The 21,793-nt window shown below is 36.7% G+C and overlaps 1 protein-coding gene across 1 annotated transcript; it reads right to left on the reverse strand.

Annotated features, from left to right (window-relative positions):
- Window positions 1–4,289: 4,289 nt before the first annotated feature.
- Window positions 4,290–21,148, reverse strand: LOC139316697 (interleukin-10 receptor subunit beta-like). The gene is made up of 7 exons (XM_070943548.1): window positions 20,872–21,148; window positions 17,786–17,909; window positions 11,635–11,798; window positions 7,792–7,958; window positions 6,818–6,983; window positions 6,047–6,189; window positions 4,290–4,673 (listed from the first exon to the last, which is right to left on the reverse strand). Exons 1-7 carry the CDS (start codon window positions 20,924–20,926, stop codon window positions 4,452–4,454), a joined length of 1,041 nt encoding a protein of 346 aa, XP_070799649.1. The 5' UTR covers window positions 20,927–21,148; the 3' UTR covers window positions 4,290–4,451.
- Window positions 21,149–21,793: the final 645 nt, after the last annotated feature.

Genomic DNA, 21,793 nt, shown 5'->3' on the forward strand with positions numbered 1-21,793 from the left:
TTGAGTTTGACACCCCTGATCTAGACACTTTTAGTATTATGCTTTTATACATTCCTAACGTTCTCAAACCATTAGGAGCAAATAGAATACTTCCAAATGCTAAATCCTAAATCAGAGATCTAATTAAATCAGCCCCATTCTTACTACTCGTTTACTGTAAGAAGGGTGGCAGGAGTTCTCCCTCTTTTTTGCCACCTTTTGCTGCCTGGAGCTTCTGTAAAGCATTGATAAAATTTTGACAAATAGTAACTGATGCTCTATATGCAAAAACTCACCTGCTGTTCAAACCCAGATGGGGATGTGTTTATCCTATCAACTTTTCTTTTGTATTTTCCTTTGATGTGTTAACTATAAAAGAGAATGCAAGGTGATACCTACTGTTTGCATTAGAGGATCTGCCTTTTATCAGAAGGTTCTGAATAAATTGTAATTAAATGATCTTCCTGTCCCAGATTGCATAATTTGGGATCTGGTATGCTGGGGCATGAATTTAAGGCCAGATTTGGCCATCAGTTCTTACTATGCAAACATAGTTGATGCTTAAAACTTTGTCATGCCTCTTTGAGAAATTTTCTTGAATCAAAACATTGAAGACTTGACAATATGTTTCTCAAGGACAATGCATTATTTTGGGGAGAAACTGAAGGGTGGGCTGTTAGAAACTGATGGGGCAAATAGAACTCAAATAAAGGCAGAGTTGATTATATAGCAACCAACCCCTTAGTAATAAAATCACTTCATTGAAGGAAGCTCCCCTTCCAGAAGAAAGATACAAACTAATCAAATTGCCCTTCTTATAGGCAATCTCCAGTATAACTGGATTTGTTGGATTAACTTCCCTAAACTATTTTTTTTTTTTAATTTGATTTATATGCCGCCCTTCTCCGGAGACTCAGGGTGGCTTACAATGCGCTAAGCAATAGCCTTCATACTTTTGTATATTTATACAAAGTCAGCTTATTGCCCCCACAACTGGGTCCTCAATTTACCTACCTTAGAAAGGATGGAAGGCTGAGTCAACCTTGAGCTTGGCGAGATTTGAACCTGCAGTAATTGCAGGCAGCTGGTCTTAATAACAGGGTGCTTTAGACCACTGTACTACCAAGGCTCTACCAACTATTACATTGCAAAAGGAATTTTTAGATATTCATATTACCATATCATTTGGCTCCTAAATGCTAATTGGCATATGATTTTTATAAGAGATTACCAATCTCCATTCAGTATCCTTTGGCCTAAGAAAGGGATAACTCTTCCAGAAACTCCCTAAATAGGAAGGGGAATTTAGACTTAGAAAAGAACATGGAAGTATCTTTTACAATTTACAGGAATTTCAAGCCAATGCTGTAGGAATGACAACTGTTGCCCTTATACAATTGGAGCAAGAGAATTCCTAATCTGTGGGACAGGAAGGAATTGTTATAATTTCTCTTTCTGAAGAGAAATGATGCCCTCATTGGAATCCTTTGGAGAATTCTGATCCATAAGCCTATGTTATTTCTAATGGGAAGAAGAATCAAATATCATTAAAAAGGGAGACTGTTACTTGACTACTACCTTCACCCAGTCCCCTGGCCCCAGTTTTTAACTCGGAGGCATTTATAAATATGGACCATTCAGAACTGAATTCACAACAGTAAATGCCAATACTGCTCCTTCAGAGAACAATTTATTGTGTATACCAGTTAGAAGGAAGAGGCCTCCTTGCCTCCCAATATTCATCAGAAATAGACACTCTTCCAGGGATGAATGGCAAACTAACATGGCTTTGTGTCTTTGGAGCCAACAAGTTCTTTGGAGTCTTTGGAGTCTTTGTGTCTTTGGAGCCAACAAGGGCCTTGGCAGTACAGTGGTCTAAAGCACCCTGTTATTAAGAACAGCTGCCTGCAATTACTGCAGGTTCAAATCTCGCCAAGGCTCAAGGTTGACTCAGCCTTCCATCCTTTCTAAGGTAGGTAAATTGAGGACCCAGTTTGTGGGGGCAATAAGCTGACTTCGTATAAAATATACAAAAGTATGAAGGCTATTGCTTAGCGCATTGTAAGCCACCCTGAGTCTCCGGAGAAGGGCGGCATATAAATAAAATTAAAAAAAAAAAGTGTAGTGGAAAGTGCAGTGGTAAAGGAATTAACATCCTGAATTCTTTTCTAGAAAAGGACTTCATATTGCCCAGGGCTCTTTACAGATGCTCTCTGGGACAAGGCCTTAAAGTAATGGTCTACAGCAGGTTTGAGAATTCTGGGAGCTGGCAGAAACAGCTTTGTCCAAGCTGTGGTCAGAGCCTTTCATAAGGAGACTGGGTGTGCCCATCTTTCCTCTTAACCAGTGGTGGGTTGCCCCTGGTTCATAGTAAAACTGGCAGGAGGCTCCGCCCACTGACCCTGACGTCATCAAAACGCTTCTGCGCATGCACATGCGGCCCTGTTGCGAACCGGTAGTAAAGGTAAGTAGAATCCACCTCTGCTCTTAACCACTTTTATTGGAAATGTCTTATAAATCACTTTTCGGATATTAAGAACTTTCAGAAGGACATTTCCTTACACCAGATAGTTTGCCTATAATCCACAATGAAAGAAGATTTATATAAGTTTAAAACTTAATAACTTTTTAAAATTTGGAAATAAGCAGCAAAAGAGTGATTAAAACAGTGATTCCCAACGTGGAATTTGGAATCTTGTTTAAACCAAGTTAATGGCCTTTTAGGCTTCCTCCGCATGAGTAGGAGTTCACTTTTTGAATAGTAATAATTATATGTCACCGGGCTGGTGGGGCATCAGGATTTTAGAGATGCTTAGTGGGGCATGGCCAAAAAAGTTTGGGAACCACTGGATTAGAATGTTGATTTTGGAAATATTTTAACGCATACAATTTTGATTGGACACAAAACAAGTTATAAGCATATTTCTTTTTGTTTGTTTAAAATCTTATTAAAGTACATGAAGTTCTGAGTCTAAGTCTAAGAAATCTCTTCTTAGGAAATATTCTGGATGACAGAAAAACTTGATGAGAGGACACTTTGAAGGATAATTATTACAGGCAACCAGAAAGAATTAAACTTTGTAATTAAACAATTCTCACTAATAGAGAATGGAGAAAAATATTTTAACTCTGCAAGAATTTAAAGATATTTGACAAGACGATATCCAGCACTTACTCTTTAGACTTTCTGATTAATAAAAGTGGACAAAAGAAGAGATAGAAGATATAACTTGAAAATCAGACTTTAAAACTACAGGATCTAAAAATGATATTAACCAAGATGTTATACCATATCAACAAATGAAACTGGCTATCGTTTCATTAGTTAAAATGGATATACAAATAATAAACCAGAAAAATGACATCGATACATGGATCTTAAACTCAGTAAAGTGACTGGCAATTTTTTTACTTTGGATTTACAAAGGAAGTGATTTCAGTGATGGGTTCCTCCCGGTTCGGTTGAGCCGGTAGCTGACGATATGACAAAATAAGCCACGCCCACAGAACCGGTAGTAAAAAAATTTAGAACCCACCCCTGCGTGACTTGTACCCATGAAGGCATTCTTGAAAAAAGCAAAAAAAAATAGAAGAAATAAATTTTTGAGATATTACCTAAAATGAATAAACAAGACCTTTAAAACTAAAATGAAGGCTTACAAAGTGGGCCTATTTGATTAAAATTAAATTGTATATGATACTGTCTTTTCTGAAAGCTTTTAATGAGTTTTTTCTTGACTAGGATTGAATGGTGAGGCTTTAAAGAATTGTTTATGGGGAAGATATGGGAAGAAGAGTTTTATTGTATTTTTAGAGAAAGTGATAAGCTATGATATTATGATCAAGATGAAAAAGATAAGAAATTAATTTGAGGGATAATGTTTGAAGGGCTTAAAGATTAATATTTTCATTTTTTTCTAATAGCGCTTAATGGAATTTTTCTTAATTGATAAATTAATTTGATGAAGTGTTAAACATTTGTTTATAAATGCAAGGAAGAGGTTTTAAAGAAAATGAGGGGTTAAAGTATAAAGTACAAGAAAGTATTATGAAACTTATGAAAGGTAGTTATGGAAGTTTTTATTATGCTTGATTTATGGATGGGTGTTTGTTTTCCTGATTCATCATTCTCTCTCTGAATGAAATAAAAAATAAAACACAAATGAAAATCTAGAAGAATACTTTTATTTTGGTTAAATGCTCTTCAAAATAAAAGAGCAAATACTACTGAATAAAGTATATTCAGAATATTTTAAATGTTATACTATTCTCATAACAAACTTGTTTACTTATTACATTTTATTCTAAAATTAAGGCTTTAGTATAAATAAATTTCAAAAATAGAAAATCATATAAAATTTTTATCAAGTAAAAAAACTCCACTATTAATGACTTGATAATGTGCAAAGTGTTAAGTGTCATTTTGTAAATTCCAATAAGTTCCTTAAAGTACAGTATATTATTCCCAAGTTTCAAACATGAAGGAAGGTTGTACAACTTGAAATTTCTTTAGGTCTAATGGTGTCTTCTTGAGATCCTTGCAGCTCCTGTTTTATGTTGCTCATTTTATTTTCCGATTTACTATTACACTGTTTTGACCTCTCCGAAAGAACAGTAAGCATATCATAGTTATGATCCTCTTCCTGTGACTGGGATTCAAGAAATTGTGAACTATGATAAGGATGGTTTAAAAACTGCGGATGAAGACAAAGAAACAAATTAGAAATAGCCATCTTGTTTTGACAAACATTTTAAATCAGAATGTTCCCCCTGATGTCCCATTCCAGAGGATTCAGCCAGTTAGATTCCAATAATGTCATATTTTAAAAAACTCACTTATAATTAAAAATTACCTATCAGGCATTCATTGCACAATCACTCTCTTTTGCTATCTGTCAGCACACTTGCAAAAAATCTCAAACTGCATTATCATGAATCTTGCCAAGCAAGGCAAATGAATGATAGTTGCTCATCCACAGAAAAAGGACTCAGCACAATCATTTTAAGTTCTACTCTCTCACTGAGCTTCTAATGCAGCTTTTCCTAACCCTTTTACCCTGGAGGAATCCTTGAGATAATTTTGAGATCACAAGGAACCTCTGCATAAAAATTGTAAAAAATATGAAGATTTTGCAACACAATTAACTTCTAATCCATATAATCCACATTTTACATTTACAATGACAGTGAAGTGGTAGGTCTGAAGCTGAGACAGGGTATGTAAAAATTTCCATCACTGAAGGTGCTAGTATTGGCAATTTATGAAGTTAAAAAATAATGTTTGTGTTTTTCCAACACAATCTCTCAAGGACCCTCTAGGGACCACTCAGAATCCTGGTTGAGAAAGACTGCACTAATGGATAATATTATGCAGGGAATTGAAATCAGGAAGTTATTTGTGCTTCTCTGTTTTGAGCTGTACTACTCAGTGGAAAGAAAAGCATGCACACTCTTCATTGGCTATTGCAAAAATCAGCTATTTTTTCAGGTCACAAAAACTCCTGCAGAATTTTATATGGTAGAACCCTTCAAATCTCATAAACAATCTCAAATGAAGATTTGTGAGAACACTTGGCTGACAACACAAAAATAATACAGGATTTTTATTAAAAAAACAACAATCAATACCCACTGTTTTAGCTGTTCTAGAAGGTTTCCCTCTAACCCAAAAGATTCAGCTACATCTGTTCCAGTAACATTACAGTGTTCTTCGATGCATTCTGTAGCTCTCTAGAGCAGCACACAAATTTTAAGATATACAGTATAATTTCAGCTCCAAGAAATACCTCAGCCAACATAGCTAAATTCTTAAAAAGCATGTTTGGCTAGGAATTATGGAAACTGATGTTCACACAAGTTAATGTTGCCAAGTTTGAGAAACACTGTTGTCTACATCTTTGACCATGAAAGCAGAGTTGTTTACTCAAGGCTTGTAACTCTGACACTTCAGAACAACATTCATGGGCCATTCTGCTTCAGTAGCCATCACATTTGGTTTGGTAAATTATACCAATTATTTTTACACAGACACAGACACAGACACCCAGACAGTGAGGAATATACAAACCTGAATGAAATGTTGTGGCAAAGAATATGAAGGGAAAAAGCAATATTTAATCCAGCGATAAGTACAACCAATCATACAACAGCAGAAAAAAATGAATGCCAATACTGTTAGGAAAATAACTGTCACTGTTACTTGATCTGTCCCTGCAAGGAAGAAAAAAACAAAATTGTTCTATTTATTTATTATGGAACACATAATGCATATAGCTTGAAATCTAATAATATCTTTAGTTTCATAGTTGTGAACAGCATTACTGTATATCTAATGTGAGCTGCAGAGAAGAAACAACAACAGGTTGTATGCTGGCTTTGCCCTATTGCAGGGGTGGGCAACTGTCGCCCTTTTACAACCTGTGGACTTCAACTCCCAGAAGCTGTCTCAGGACTTTTACAGGTTGTAAAAGGGCCACAATTGCCCACCCCTGCCCTATTGCAAAACCCAAGATTTAAATATTTATTGTTACAATTTAGGTTTCAAAATTATATCCATAGAACACTCAAGACAGCTAAAGGTTTCCAAAGGATACTTGCAATGGTTTATAGTTTATTTATTTGTTCAGTTTATATGGTAGCCCATTCAATTAATCACTCGGGGCACTAACAAGATTTTAAAAAAATAACTGAAAAAGACAAAATAATAAAATGTACCACACAAGGGACAAAATGCAGAACTCATATTGCAATCAGCTTATATATCATTCTGGCCCAGTGTCAACCGGAAGAATCAGATCTTCAGAGCCTTCTTAAAGACTGGTGGGGTTGGGGCTCTTACCTACTATATTAGTACTATTAATTGTTTGGGTACAAGTGGCTTTACTCCACTCTCCAGGTTTATTCAATTCTTCAATAAATACTTGAGCCTTAAGACAATATGTTATTCCAGTATCTAGGTCAGATATTACATATAAAGTGTGTGGTGTAGTCACATTGATAATAACCTAATTGGAAAGAAACAGAAAATCACAATATAATCAAATCATAGGAGTTTTATTTTCAATTGACAATCTCAATACATTTCTACTGCTAGAGTTCACAACAGCCTTTCGTAACCCAGATATATGTCTAAATCAAATTCTACTTTCGCAACAATGGCAATGTTGGTTAGGGAATTCTGCATCTTGGACTCCACACATCTGAAGGGTGCCCAGGTTAGAAATCCTGTTCCAAAAGTATGTCAACTCATGTTAATATAGTAGCCCTGTAGTCACAATGATGAAACATAGAAAAAACATGCTACAACACTACCATGTCATTCTTGTAGCCTGTTATTTTTAAATCCACTTTCAAGCCACTCTTGTCAGGTAGAGCTTGTTTTTTTAAACACACTGTATAAAGGCAGACACTATTAAAATTAATATCTAAACCCATTGTTCAAAAATATCCAATGTTTTGCCCATTATTTTGTTCCAATCTATAAGTTGTGTTTGAATGTACTTTGCCTTTAGTTGCATTTTTAGTTCCTTCTAGTTGCCTTTAAATGTCCAATTTTCCAATCTTATCTTATTTAAAACAAAAGAAAAGAAAAGCATTTTCCCACAGGAAGGATTTTTTATAATTAATTCCAAATTTTTATTTCAAAGTTATCTGGATCTTTAGTCTATTTGTAACTTTCTAAAATCAAAATTTTAATCACCCTTTTGCTATTTATTAAAAAAAAAATCAGAGTTTTTCTTTATTTATTGTATACAGAAATTTATTGTATTTAAGCATCAAAGAAGCCCACTTCTACATATCATCAAATATTACCTGTTCACTAGCATTCATCCAAATTTTTATCTTGTAAACCATTGAACCATAAAAATCCTTCAAGGAGTATCTGTTATCATTTAGTATAACAGGAAGGCTTTGGAGATAAACATCCAAGATTCCAGGTTTTCTGGGTATAATTTGTACAATAGGGGGTATAATGGTTGCTAAATGAGTTGGAGGAAACAAAAGAAGATACTTATTTTTACTCTTTCTATAATCCACTTAAATATACAGCATGACATATAATTATCTTCTTTCCTATTTATTCATTTAAAAATTTAAAATATAATCGTATATTTTTCATACTTACCTAGCAACAATTACTCAACAAATTAATATTCTTGTGCTTTTCTTTACATTTTACACCCTGTGCCTACCTGCTCTTCTTGATCTCTGTTTCTTTTTCCTAAAGATGCTAAGCAACAGCCCTGAATGTTGAGTTTTACTAGCCTGTACTTTTATTAAACAGAAGGTTTGTGGCTCCCCTGTTTGTGACTGGAATCTGCTGCATATGTAAAGGAAAGTGCATTAAAAAAGTGAACGTATGATTAGAAGACTTAGCTCCCTGCAATCATAGCACACTTCAAATGCAATTATTAATACTAGCTTTAGAAAAATAATCAGCAAATGGCTATCAAACCAAACCCATCATTTCTCATAGCTTCTCAAAACACGGTGAGAAAAATGCATCGAAAGAATTTATGCCTATTATCTCAAAACAATTCATGACCACAAAATATTAAGAAATAGAACCAAATAAGAAATTTCTTTTGCAACATGTATAAGGTAAAGGTAAAGGTTCCCCTCGCACATATGTGCTAGTCGTTCGCGACTCTAGGATGCAATGCTCATCTCCATTTCACAGCTGAAGAGCCAGCGCTGTCCGAAGATGTCTCTGTGGTCATGTGGCGGGCATGACTAAACACCGAAGGCGCACGGAACGCTGTTACCTTCCCACCAAAGGTAGTCTCTATTTTTCTACTTGCATTTTTACGTGCTTTCAAACTGCTAGGTTTGCAGAAGCTGGGACAAGTAACAGGAGCTCACCCCGTTACGCAGCACTAGGGATTCAAACCACTGAACTGCCAACTTTTTGATTGACAAGCTCAGCATCTTAGCCATTGAGCCACCACGTCCCATAAATGCATGAACTTAAAAAGCAAGTGGCTAAAGTAGGATTTGCTAAGGAAATAGGCTTTTACATAGGTTTCTTTTTTTTTTTTAAAGCATGTGACCACTTTGTCTCATTCACTAAGGTTATGGAGAGCTGGACAGTCTTATTTTCACTGCTTTTTGCAATTATTTATTATTAGAAAAATATTTAAATTTAAATAAAGGATAAAAATGCCAACAGTGTATTTGATCCCAGTTCAAGTCAATTAAACTTTTAAAAAATCAATTAGGCTTGTTTTCTCAGGTTTTAATATCTGCCAACACTAAGATCAGCTTTGAAATCCTGCCATTGAACTTTTAAACAGCTGAATCCCAGACAAGAAACATTTGGAATAAGAATTAGATTAACAGAAACAGCAGATTCAGAATTATAGAATTCAGTCTAAAACCATCAAGTTGTTTACAGAGACAATATTATTGCTGATATCTGTATTGCATGCTCTGTTTCCACTGGCAGGGTGAACTGCCATGTTTGAGAACACAATTCTTACAGCATTGTATATGTAATTCCTCCCCTGCCCCTGGGGAGGCCCCAGGCACATGGTGAAATGGAGAGGGGGAAACCCACCCTAAACTCCCTGGGATCACTAACAAACTGGCAGGTAAACTTTGGGAGATAAAATATTTGAGAAGTTAGAGAGAAGGTCGGTTTTGTTTGAAGACAGCAAAGTCCACCTTTTGGACAGAAAGGACGGCTAGTTTGAAAGAGGGGTCAAAGAGGTCATCTGTGTCAAAATTGAACAGTCCTCTCTCAACAGAGGGGGAGGCATACAACACCATCTATCTCCAGTCTACAATGCAGTCCTTTCAACAGTTCCAAAAAGGCTCCACATCCATTTGCACTACTCAAGTGATCCAGACACCTCCAGGTGGCCTCAACGATTCTCTAAAAGAATGCAAATGATCAGCTATCTGCAAGGAGTATAAATCCTTCCTCCACCATCCAGCCAGAGCTGAAGAAGCGAAAAGTCTTCAAAGAAAAACCAGATAGTCCAATTGCCTCTTAAAAAGTACCTTTGAACATCTGAGAAGAAGCAACAAAAAAAGGAACTAAAGCAATACTTGAAAACTCAATCTTGGTGATTCAGGTTGGTGTCCAGGTTACTGATGAGCAAAAGTTTGGATTAAAAATAAGAACAAACATTGTCTACCCCCCCACCCTTAGTTAGGCCTTTTTGCAGTTCCAAAAGTGAAGAAGGGAGGATAGCATTCCAAAGCCAGCAATTCAGATAAGTGATTGTGAGAAAAGGCAAAACGCAAAAGCCATGTGCAAGCAAAGAAACATCTAACAAATGTTTAGATAAGTTTGTGCCAGTCACTGTTGTTCAGATTTTCTTTAGGTATTCACTTTTGCATTATGGCTCACTTAGATACACAAAACTATCACAACTCGATTGCAATCTCTGGCAAATAGAATAAATTAAATGTACTATGCTCTGAGCTCCATGTATGTCTGAATCAGTTCCTATATTTTGAATGAAGTCTATTACTAATTTTATTCCTGATACTCAAGGTTGATAATCAATTCTCGAGAGATTTCTTAAAACCAAGCTTTTTTATATATTTACATTTAGTTACTTTTGAGAAGTCTTTGACATTAACACAGAACTGTCACTGAAAAAAAATCAGGAAGGAACTTTTTCCCATTTATATTTGAAGGCATCTTTAAAATGTGCCTTTGATTTAATGGTAAACTTGATGAAATGATATTAGCAGGTTGAGTAGTCAGTAGTAAAATAAAAAAACAGGACTCCCAGGATTGCAGTAAATATTGTCATGGTTCCCACAATTTTTTAAAAGTCTTTAAATTTCCCAAGTACGATGCTTGGAAGGGGCAGTAATGTAAGATCTGAATATTATAACAATTCAGCATACCTATTACCAGGGGTGTCTTGCAGGATGTAATTTTAAAAAGTTAACATAACAAAATAATTAAAGATTGCAACATTGAACGCAATGTCATAACATCATCTTTAGTTTTTCAAGCCTGCCCTGCAGACATCTAGCCATTATTCAAATCCTCCTCCCTCTCACTTCTGTGTTCTGTTGAAAACAGATAGAAAGGGTAAGAACAGCTGGCTTTTAAAGCATTTTTGCAGCTGACCTGAGATTCTGGTAGGTAACAATATGAGAGACCTCTTAATAATACAGTTTGTTTCTGTAGGAAACTCTGCCATTTGAAGCAAGAAAAATGATTTTAATCGAGAACATAAAGTGATATAGGAGATTAGTTTCATTTTGGACTAAGAATTAAGACCAACGTTTTATTACTAAAGAAAAATATTCAAATTCCTCAGGGCAAATATGCAGAAGCAAATTGTAAGAAAGGAAACAGCTTCTGTGAAATATGTAATATTATAATTTCCTAATTTTAACTTTTTCTGGGGAGGATGGAGGCAGGGCTTTTAAGCCTTTCATTCTCAAACTTTGTTAAAGCTATTCATTAGTCCCAATATTAAGAGGGTGGATGAACTTTATTAACCCTGATAAAATATCAGTGGCAACTTATCACCATACCTTACTAGAATAGTAAAGTCCGACAAGATTCAAACCTGACATTTTTTTAAAAAATAGTATCCTCTCATCATGACAGTTGTAAAAATAGTTCTGTGCTATAATACTTCAAAGCTATATACATTATAATAGGGAATTAAAAGAATAACTTACTGTCCTTGAATGGTGTGAAGTTAAAATATATCCAATGTGATTGTTTATTCTCAAATTCAGCTCTAATTCTTAAATTAGCAAGGCTGTATTTAGGTGTATTTGAAATATTGCATTCTGTGAAGTATATTCTTCGGCACAAGTCAATGAAATCTGACTTCAAACTACTTTTAAAAAAGGAAACAAAATTATCTATGAGGATAAACAGCTTTCTTTCATATGCTGAACAATAATATTCATTTGCAGATTTAACTTATATCAACAGAAACATCTTATACTGATTAGAATAAATTTTTTTTATGCCTGTCTACTAAGAAGTCAAGTTCTTTTTATTCAGGATGAATTTTAGATAGAAATTAGGGCTGATCTTTAGCCATTTAATTTGACAGTACATTTGTGATGTATTACATAGAAAAGTATTTCCTTATTTATATTCTTTTTAATTGAAGTAAACAACATTATCAAATAAAGATGGAAATGAATAAAAAAGAAAAGGACAAAGTTAAACCACACACATCCCAATAAAAAACATGTTTAAAAGTTAAAAAGCAATTTACAGAATTAACAACAATATTAAAGATTTTTAGCTTCAGATAAATTCGTACAAATGAAGATAATATTCTAGAAAAAGGTTGTTAATATCTATATATGATGAAGAGATTTCAATGAAGTTATTCTTAACTGTAAAGTTCCTCCAAAATTTTTGTATTCTGAAAGTACTTCTTCATTAATGGGATGTACACCATATGCAAAATTATTAGGCAAGTGAGCATTTTGACCATATCAACATTTTTATTAATATTTTCCACCTCGAAGCTGTGTAAACTTGAATGCTTAGGGGATATAAACATATCAGGTAGTGTGTATTTGTGTAATGAAGGAAGGTGTGGCTTAAGGAGATCCACACCCTATATCAAGGTGTGCATAATTATTAGGCAGCTTCTTTTCCTCAAACAAAATGGGCCAAAAAAGAGATTTAGCTGACTCTGAAAAATCAGAGAAATGAAAAATGTAAAAAGTCTTTCAGAGATACAGCACTGTTGAAATTGCTAAGATATTGGGGCGTGATCACAGAACCATCAAACGTTTTATTGCAAATAGTCAACCGGGTTGCAAGAAATGTGTTGAGAAAAAAAGACAGATCTTAACTGCCAAAGATTTGAAAAGAGTCAAACATGAAGCTATCAGGAAGCCATTATCCTCCAGTGCTGTCATATTTCAGAACTGCAACCTACTTGGAGTGCCCAGAAGTTCAAGGTGTTCAGTGCTCAGAGACATGCCCAAGGTAAGGAAGGCTGAAATCCGACCACCACTGAACAAGACACATAAGTGAAACAGCAAGACTGCGCCAAGAAATATCTGAAGACATATTTTTCAAAGGTTTTATGGTCTGATGAGATGAGAGTGACTCTTGACGGAGTAGATGGATGGGCCCGTGGCTGGATTAGTAATGGGCACAGAGCTCCACTTTGACTCAGACGCCAGCAAGGTGGAGGTGGGATACTGGTATGGGCTGGTACTAAAGATGAGTTAGTTGGACCTCTTCAGGTTGAAGATGGACTCAAAATCAACTCCCAAACCTCCTGCCAGTTTTTAGAAGACACTTTCTTCAAGCAGTGGTACAGGAAAAAGTCTGCATGTTTCAAGAAGATTTTTATGCAGGACAATGCTCCATCGCATGCATCAAAGTACTCCACTGCGTGGTTAGGCAATAAAGGTTAGGCATTAAAGATGAAAGATAATGACATGATCCCCTTCCTCACCTGACCTAAATCCTATTGAGAACTTGTGGGCCCTTAAACAGGAGATTTACAGGGAATGAAAACAGTACATCTGTTGAAGAGTGTCTGGGGAGAGTTGTGGTTGTTGCTGTACAAAAAGTTGATCACCAACAGATTAAGAAACGGACAGACTCCATGAATGGAAAGATTATGACTGTTATTGAAAAGAAGGGTGGCTATATTGGTCACTGATTTTTTGTTTTGAAATGTCAGAAATGTTTATTTGTACATTTTCAGTTGTTTATTATCCTCACTTTAACAGATGCAAATAAATGAGATGGGCAAATTTTCATTCTTCATTTAGTTACATAATAATTCTGCACACTAATAGTTTCCCAATAATTGTGCACACATAGATATTCTCCTAAGAAAGTCAAAACTCCATTTTTACTTTCTTAAATATTCAGGTTTGAGGTTTATTAACATTTAGGATTGACCAAGAGAACTGTAGTTGTTTTTTTATTTTTTATTTTTTTTATTTTTATATGCCGCCCTTCTCCGGAGACTCAGGGCGGCTTACAATGCGTTAAGCAATAGCCTTCATACTTTTGTATATTTTATACAAAGTCAGCTTATTGCCCCCACAAACCGGGTCCTCATTTTACCCACCTTAGAAAGGATGGAAGGCTGAGTCGACCTTGAAAAAAATAATAGCCAAATCTGCAAACCCAATTATTTTGTCCTTATCATTAACCTAACCTACTCTTCTTCTTTTTTTTTAATAAGGGAATAAATTTACAATAAATCTAAATGAAGGTGACTTGGTACTATGGAGTAAAGCTGATAAATAATTGCATGGTGAGAGGTTTTGAATGAGGGACAGATTATTTTTGATAGCATCAGAAGTGGATCTGTGGGAAAATGAACTTGAAAGAAAAGGAAAGAAGTGAAAAAATAAAACTTGAGTGCAGGTAGTCCTCGACTTACGACCAAAATGGAGCCCAAAATTTCTGTTGCTAAGTGAAACATTTGTTAAGTGAATTTTGCTCCATTTTATTACCTTTCTTGCCACAGTTGTTAAGTGAATCACTGTAATTAATAAATTAGTAATCTAGTTGTTAAGTGAATCTGGCTTCCCCATTGACTTTGCTTATCAGGAGATTGCAAAAGGGAATCACATGATCTTGGGACACAGCAATGGTCATAAGTATGAACCATCCTGGGGATGCTGCAAAGGTTGTAAGTGTGAAAAACTATCATAAGTCAATTTTTTCAGTACCGTTGTAACTTTGAACGGTCACTAAACAAACTGTTGTAAATCGAGGACTACCTGTAATTGCAAGAATTATGACTAGAAATTATCTGTGAACTAGTGTTAGAAATTGGTTAATCTCCTAACAGAATTAATGCAAAACATAAAGAAAGTTAATGAGGAAGCTGTTACAAAGTGCCCTAAAAGTGTCTGGAGTTACACTAATGGTAAAGTATGAAAAGGATGCTTTATAGGATAATGAAATAAAAGAGACTATATATGAGGAAAAATGAATAAAAGAGAATGACTGCTAAAATGATAACGAAACTGAAGTTTTGCAATAAACCTCCAGCAGAATGAATATAGTTAAAAAATAAAAGTGAATTTATTTGGGTGGAATCAAAGTGAAACAGTGCTAGAAACATATGTTACAGATTTATGTGAGTTTAATAGTGTTGCATTGCACAGTAAAAGAAAAGGAAAAATGGATAGAAAAGAAATTAACTGCTATGAGAATGTTTTAAAAAGTGGTAAAAGCTTCATGTGCAGATGGTGTAACTGGAAAAATGTTAAAATCTTTGTAGAGTGGCTAAGCAGCTTCTCTTCCTGGGAATTGGAGCCTGGATAGCTCTGCAGACTAAAAGCACTGTAATTTAACACCAGCTGTCTGCAATTAAAGTAAGTTCGAATCCTGCCAGGCTCAAGGTTGACTCAGCCTTCCATCCTTTCTAAGGTAGGTAAATTGAAGACCCAGTTTGTGGCGGCAATAAACTGACTTTGTATAAAATATACAAAAGTATGAAGGCTATTGCTTAACGCACTGTAAGCCGCCCGGAGTCTCCGGAGAAGGGCGGCATATAAATAAATAAATAAAAAAAATTGGAAGAATGCCATTATTGTTATCTTATATAAAGGGAAAAGAAAGTGTCAGTGTAAAAACTGAAGAGGAGTTAGTTGGTTAAGAATTCCTGGAAGTTGTTTGAAAAAAATTGTATTGAAAGGATACAAGGGGGAAGCCAAATTTGGGAAGTACAGCTTGGCTTTATGCCAGGCAACAGGTATGCAGACCATTTTTTAAAACAACAATAAAGTATTGAGGAAAGTTAACAAGAAAATGTGTGTTGATTTAGAGAAAGTATTGGATAAAAGCAATAAGCTTCAATTATGGAACCTCTTGTATAAATATAAGAGCAGCATATGGGAAAATAAATGGTATGTTTGGTGAGTGGTGAGCAGGGAGTAAAGCAAGAATATGTACTGTAATTTGCTCTAGGCTGTTTAATGCATTCATTGACAAATATGCAAAAAATGTATAGTGTTGTTAGGGATGTGCTTAGGGTAGTGGTGAAATCTAAAATTTGTTACTACCAGTTCTGTGGGCATGGCTTGGTGGGGGGGGGGGGGATAATGTGACTGGGTGGGCGTGGCCAACTTTTTTTTTTTTTTACTTTTAAAACCATTTTTTCTACAACCTCTTCGGCGAAGAGGTTGTAAAAAAATGCTTTTAAAAGCCTCTGATGATCTCAGCTGAGTTGCCTGATCAGCAGAGGCTTTTTTTCTTTTAAAAGCTTCTGACGATCCCAGCTGAGTTGACTTCTTCTGCCAAAGAGGCTGTAGATAAAATGCTTTTAAAAGTAAAAAAAAAAGCTTCTGATGATCACGCGGCTCAGCTGGGCATGGGGGGGGCAGGGATTTTTGCTACCGGTTCTCCGAACCACCTGCCTCCATCGCTACTGGATCGGGCGATCCGGTCTGAACCGGGAGCATTTGACCCCTGGCTTAGGGACACAAATGCATGAACTTTTGTATACATACAATAGTGGACTGTTGGCTGAGAACTCAAATGATTTACACTCAGTATACGATAAAATAATCCTAAAGGAAATCAACACCGACTGTTCTTTGGAAGGACAGATACTGAAGTTGAAGTTCAAATACTTTGGCCACCAAATAAGGAAGGATTCATTGGAAAAATCCCTGATGTGGGGAATGATTAAGGGCAGAAGGAGAAGGGGACAGCAGAGGATGAGATGGTTAGATAGTGTCATCAATGCAAGGGACATGGATTTGGGCAAACTCTGGGAGGACAAGGGGGCCTGGTGTGCTATGGTCCAGGGGGTTGCCAAGATTTAGCAACTAAACACAATATAGTATAATACAATATGGATTATGGATCTGTAAATTAGCGTATCAAAGATAATTATGTTGGCCGAAAAATGGCATGAACAAATAAATGCATGTGATAATAAGTGCAACGAACTGCAGCAAGTAGATTAATTTTTATGCCTTGGCAAAATGCTGATTAAGGAAAAGAAATGGATAAAAACATTTTGAGATTTAAAAGACACTGTGAGATGTAAATAACTTATGTTTTTAAAAATAAATAAAATGTCTGTAAATAATAATGTATTTTTCCTGCACTTTGTTGCATGCAAATGGGAATTAGATTGTTAGGAGGAACATAAAAATAATGTGAATGCAATGTGTCTGGTAAAATAAGATGAGATAGGGTCAAGGATGAATGTGAATTTCAAAAGTGGTTTGCCATTGACTGTTTCCTACGGCTCAGAGAGTGTGACTGGCCCAAGGCCACTCAGCTGGGAGGACTAGAACTCAGTCTGGTTTCTAGCCTGGTGTGTTAACCACTACACCAGACTGATTCTTTTTCCACAGTTTACTTGATGCTTTACCATTACCAGCTCCTTATAATATATTAAGATAGATTGGGTAGAAATATTAAATTAATTAATTTTTAATGAAAAAGTTGAAGCAATGGGATAGTTCCTTACACAGTTCCCATCATTTTCAGCTACAAGGCATTTTATACTTTGTTGTTTCATTCTTAGCAGATATTCTCTGTTAAGGAAAAGATGTAAAAGAAGCAATCAGAAGAGGTTGCATGTGAAGACATTATAATTATATATCCATAAAATACCTGATATATTTGATAATATACCTGATGATATTTTGTTTTTTAAAATGTTTTCTTAATATATGCACAATAGAATTCAAATTTCATATTATAAGTTGTTATCCAAAGAATTTTCCTCCCATATAAATGGATAAATTGAGAGAATAAACTAGAATATACTTTCAGCTGTATAAGATGTGAATAGCATAAAAGAAACAAATTACATTTTTCATATGTATTGTGAAAATTATCCATTCTTACCACATTTACCTTTCATATTGAATTGTATAAGTTACATTTCCTTCAGAAAAATTTGATGGATCCCACAGGAGAACACTATTAAGCATAACTGAATTTAATCGTACGTTTTGAGGCTCTTGGATAATTGCATGTACTGTAATATGCAAAGAAGAAATACTGTTCAATGCATGATTTTGACATTCTTTCACTGGCAGGACAAACAATTCACATATATGTATGTTTCAACATATAAATATATATAATTGTTTATATTGATATAATTTCCAAAATTTTCAAGTACAAGTCTCAGCTGGTTAATAAAGAATAAACATGGTATCAAAACTTTGAATCATATTGCCATTTTGAAGATTCCTGAAATTCATGAGGTCTTTCAGTTCAGAGGCTGAGCACAACAAATTTTCATAAATCAGAGGAAGTTTTCTGAGTTAAGCAACCTCCTGAATGACATGACTGGAAACTGGTTTTGCCATTACCCAAATGCTACCAAATGAATATGGAAATAGAAACCCAGATAGGTTACATCGTAGAGCCACTGGCAAAAAACACTTTTAAAAACCTTTTATCTTTGTTGCTGCTGCTGCAGATAGGAATGATCTTCTCTTGGGAAAGAAATGAATACATTGTGCCCAAGAGAAACCAGGAGAGCACCTGTTTTCATCAAAGGAAATACTAGCAGTACAGGGAGTACTAGTGCTGAAGTCATTATCCACTTTATGGATAATGGATCTTTACATAAATGCTTCTAAATGTTCCTATCCTACTATCCAGAGTCTATGTTGTTGTTTGATATACGTTATATCCCAACTGAAAGTAAAAAACGAATTGGGAAAGATGGAGAAAAAAAAACATGCTTTAAATCTGATCAACTACTGATAAGACTTCATTATTAGTTGTACTATTGTACATGGTAGTGTATGGGAAAAATAAAATTTCTTTTTTTGAGGATCATTCCACTGTTACATAGCAAAACTTTTCTACATAATTCCAAGCATTCTGAGATCTGACCAAGCTAAATCATATGGAAGTTTTGATAGCTTGCTGAGATGTTGGCTAGATATTTGATGATGAAATCAATCATATTGCCATGCCTGTTTCTCCTGTTTATTCTGCAAAGATAAACAAAATACATTGTGGGCCAATATCTTTGGCAGGCTTTCAATCCTTAAGACCTGACAATGAGGACAAAGTAGGTGGTAAAACACCTGTTATTCTGCCCTTTTCACCTCATGGCTTTTTATGTTTAATGAAACAGGTTATAAATTCCTTTTTGTATTAAAGAGGAGTTCTATCCAGTAAATGTAGCCATAGAAGAGAACATTCCCCTCCTCTGACTCCCAATCACTGCATCAGAAGATTTGAACTAAAGGTTGAAGCTAATATCCCTTCTCTAGGCAACATGCTTGAATTAATGGTGATGAAATTCAGAAACAGGTTGAACAAATGCTCTAAGTTCATCTTAGTTGGGGTTTCGCCCACTTTTGACACCAAAACTGCCTTGACCACATTGTGGAGACAGAGGGATTTGGGGCCAAAAATGGCCCAAAAAACAGCCGGAAAATGGCCGGGAAAATGGCCAGAAAACAGCCTGAAAACGGCTTGGAAATGCCTGAAAAATTGCCTGGTTTTTGGCCGTTCTCAGACCGTTTTCCGGCACTCTGGCACCCGAGAAGACCAGCTGGCTGGTGCACTGGAAACCAGAAGAGCAGCTGGTGACTGGGCACATGCCCACAGAGAGGGTTCTGCGGTGCCACCTCTGGCACTTGTGCCATAGGTTCACCATCACGGACATAGAAACTCCCACTCCCAACCCCCAAGCAACTCCAGAAGGATACCATGGTTGATGGTATCAAAGGGTGACAGTAAAATGGAGGTAAAGCATTCGAGAAAGTTTCTTTAGTCACCAATTAGATATAAGTTCAATGCGAGACTTACTGAGCAGGTAAGAATCTTTACTTATCTAGGTGTTCATTTTCTGTTTTCCACTTGCTGGACTAACCAATTGAATGAGCTTAATTTAAGAGCCCAAAGAGCATTATTTGTGATGATGGTGATGATGATGATGATGCCAATATAGTACTGTAATAACTATGTTCCTGAAGCAATTAAATTAAATTTGTAACTGTGATGCTCACTTGTGAACCTATAAGAATAACTGCAGAGAAATTTGTTTCTTCTCTGAGGTGAGAAAGCAGTTGTGAATTGGAATACTATGGCTCTTCTGTCCTGGCAACATCCACCACTGCCTTGATAAAACCTTCAATTAAAATTCAAAGAAGACTTGGAACTGAGACCCAAAGATACTTTTTCAAAAGGCAACTGGACTTTGTTTTTCCTTGAAGACATTTGGCTTCTCATCCAAGAAGCTTCTTCAGTTCTGATTGAATGGTGGAGAATGGAAGGATTTATATTCCTTGCAGTCATCTGGTTGTTGGCACTCTTTCTGAAGGTCATTGAGGTCACTTGGAGGTTTATCTGTGCCCTCAAATAAACCTCCAAGTGGCCTCAATGACTCAGAAAGAGTGCTAATGGTCAGAGAATATAAATCCTTTCGATCTCCACCATTCAGTCAGAACCGAAGAAGCTTCTTGGATGAGAAGTGAAATGTCTTCAAGAAAAAACAAAGTTCAGTTGCCTTTTGAAAAAGCAGCTTTGGGACAACCATGACCTGGAGACTGAGAATCCCCATAGACATTTGAAACCAAGAAGCTCAAAAAACCCACAAAGCCAGAGTTTCCCATTTCCACTGATGGGTACCATCTGACATGCCCCACACAGGATCTTTTTCTCCCTTGTCTGAATAGCTGTGTTATCCATCCATTAGGGTGACCACGTTATGTTTAACCAGCAGTAACTAGCAAGTTCTGTCAAGCCACTTAAGGACCTACCCGCCATGCCCCATCCCTCCCATTCGCGATCAAGTGTAACAATCGAGCGCACCGTTTAACAGGTGAGGCGGGGCAAACGCTGCCGCCACTTTCGGCCAGAGAAAGACCGCCGAACTTTTCCAGAAGCCCTCTCTGCCTACTCCTAAGGGCTGCGGGGAAAAAACCCGCGCCTTTTCCAATCTAGGTTCGCTCCTCCTTTACCCTCCTTACTTGGCCAGAAGACGCAGACGCAAATTAGACACCACCAGCTTCTCGTCGGGACCATTCTCGGCTACCATAGCCGATCGCCGTCCTGGCTCTGCCTCGCCTCTTTTGAGGTAAGGAGTCCTCTACGCGACGTGCACGCGGCCCCGTCGAACTCCCGTGGTGAATTCCTCAGGAACAGGCTGGGGCGCCCACTTCTTGCCAACGCCTCGTCACTCTGGGACGCTTTCGCTGTCTGCCTTCGCTTTGTTGCGCGTTGTTTCCCACATTACCCGGAACTCACCGCACTTTTTCTACCACACTGCCTCGTTTCCTTTTCTCGAGCTCCAAGTGAACCTTGGCCCCCCGAACGAGCGGGGCCGCCGCGCTAACAAACCAGGGAAATCCCTCTTTCCGTAGTTACGGAAGGGGAAAAACAAAGCGCCTCCGCCCCCGAGTGCGCTCTCTCCGTCTGCCGAGCCCGCACCCCGCATCAAAGCTCCACCTTCGTCGCCGGAGCAGCAGCTTCTATAGGTGCTGCTACCTTTGGGTTCCTTTCCAAAGCGTGGGCGAAGGAACGGCTCAGTAGGAGCCGCTGCAAAGCCTGATGTGTTTTTTTTTCCTTGGGCCCCATCACCGACTCTTGTCTTTCTGGGCATTTGAAGCAAATAAAGCGACGTGTAAATTACACAGAGGATGGAGGTGGAGAGGCGGGAGGCTGTGTGTCTTGCAGAGTGGGGCGAAGAGGATAGGATGATTGCGGTTTGAGATTGTGGATATCTAACCTTGTAGAAACCAAATCACAGCATTGCTTGAGGAAAGTGTAGGTGCAAAGGAATTGTAATGCTGGCAAACCTAGAGTGAGTTGGATCTTTCTCATAGTTAAGTTAGTGGAACAAAAAACAGAAATACTCTCCTTGAGATTACTGTCTTTCCTTTCAAATCAGGA

This window comes from Pituophis catenifer, unplaced genomic scaffold (assembly GCF_029215685.1).
Source record: "Pituophis catenifer annectens isolate HBS135680 unplaced genomic scaffold, rPitCat1.0.hap2 SCAF_4, whole genome shotgun sequence".
Classification (NCBI taxonomy): domain Eukaryota; kingdom Metazoa; phylum Chordata; class Lepidosauria; order Squamata; family Colubridae; genus Pituophis; species Pituophis catenifer.

Coding starts and splice junctions, on each gene's coding strand:
- LOC139316697 (XM_070943548.1), bottom strand. CDS start 20,926: ATGGTCCCGACGAGAAGCTGGTGGTGTCTAATTTGCGTCTGCGTCTTC. Junction 6,984..7,791: donor GGATGAATGCTAGTGAACAG/GTAATATTTGAT, acceptor CTTTCCAATTAG/GTTATTATCAATGTGACTAC. Junction 4,674..6,046: donor TGCCACAACATTTCATTCAG/GTTTGTATATTC, acceptor CTTCATCCGCAG/TTTTTAAACCATCCTTATCA.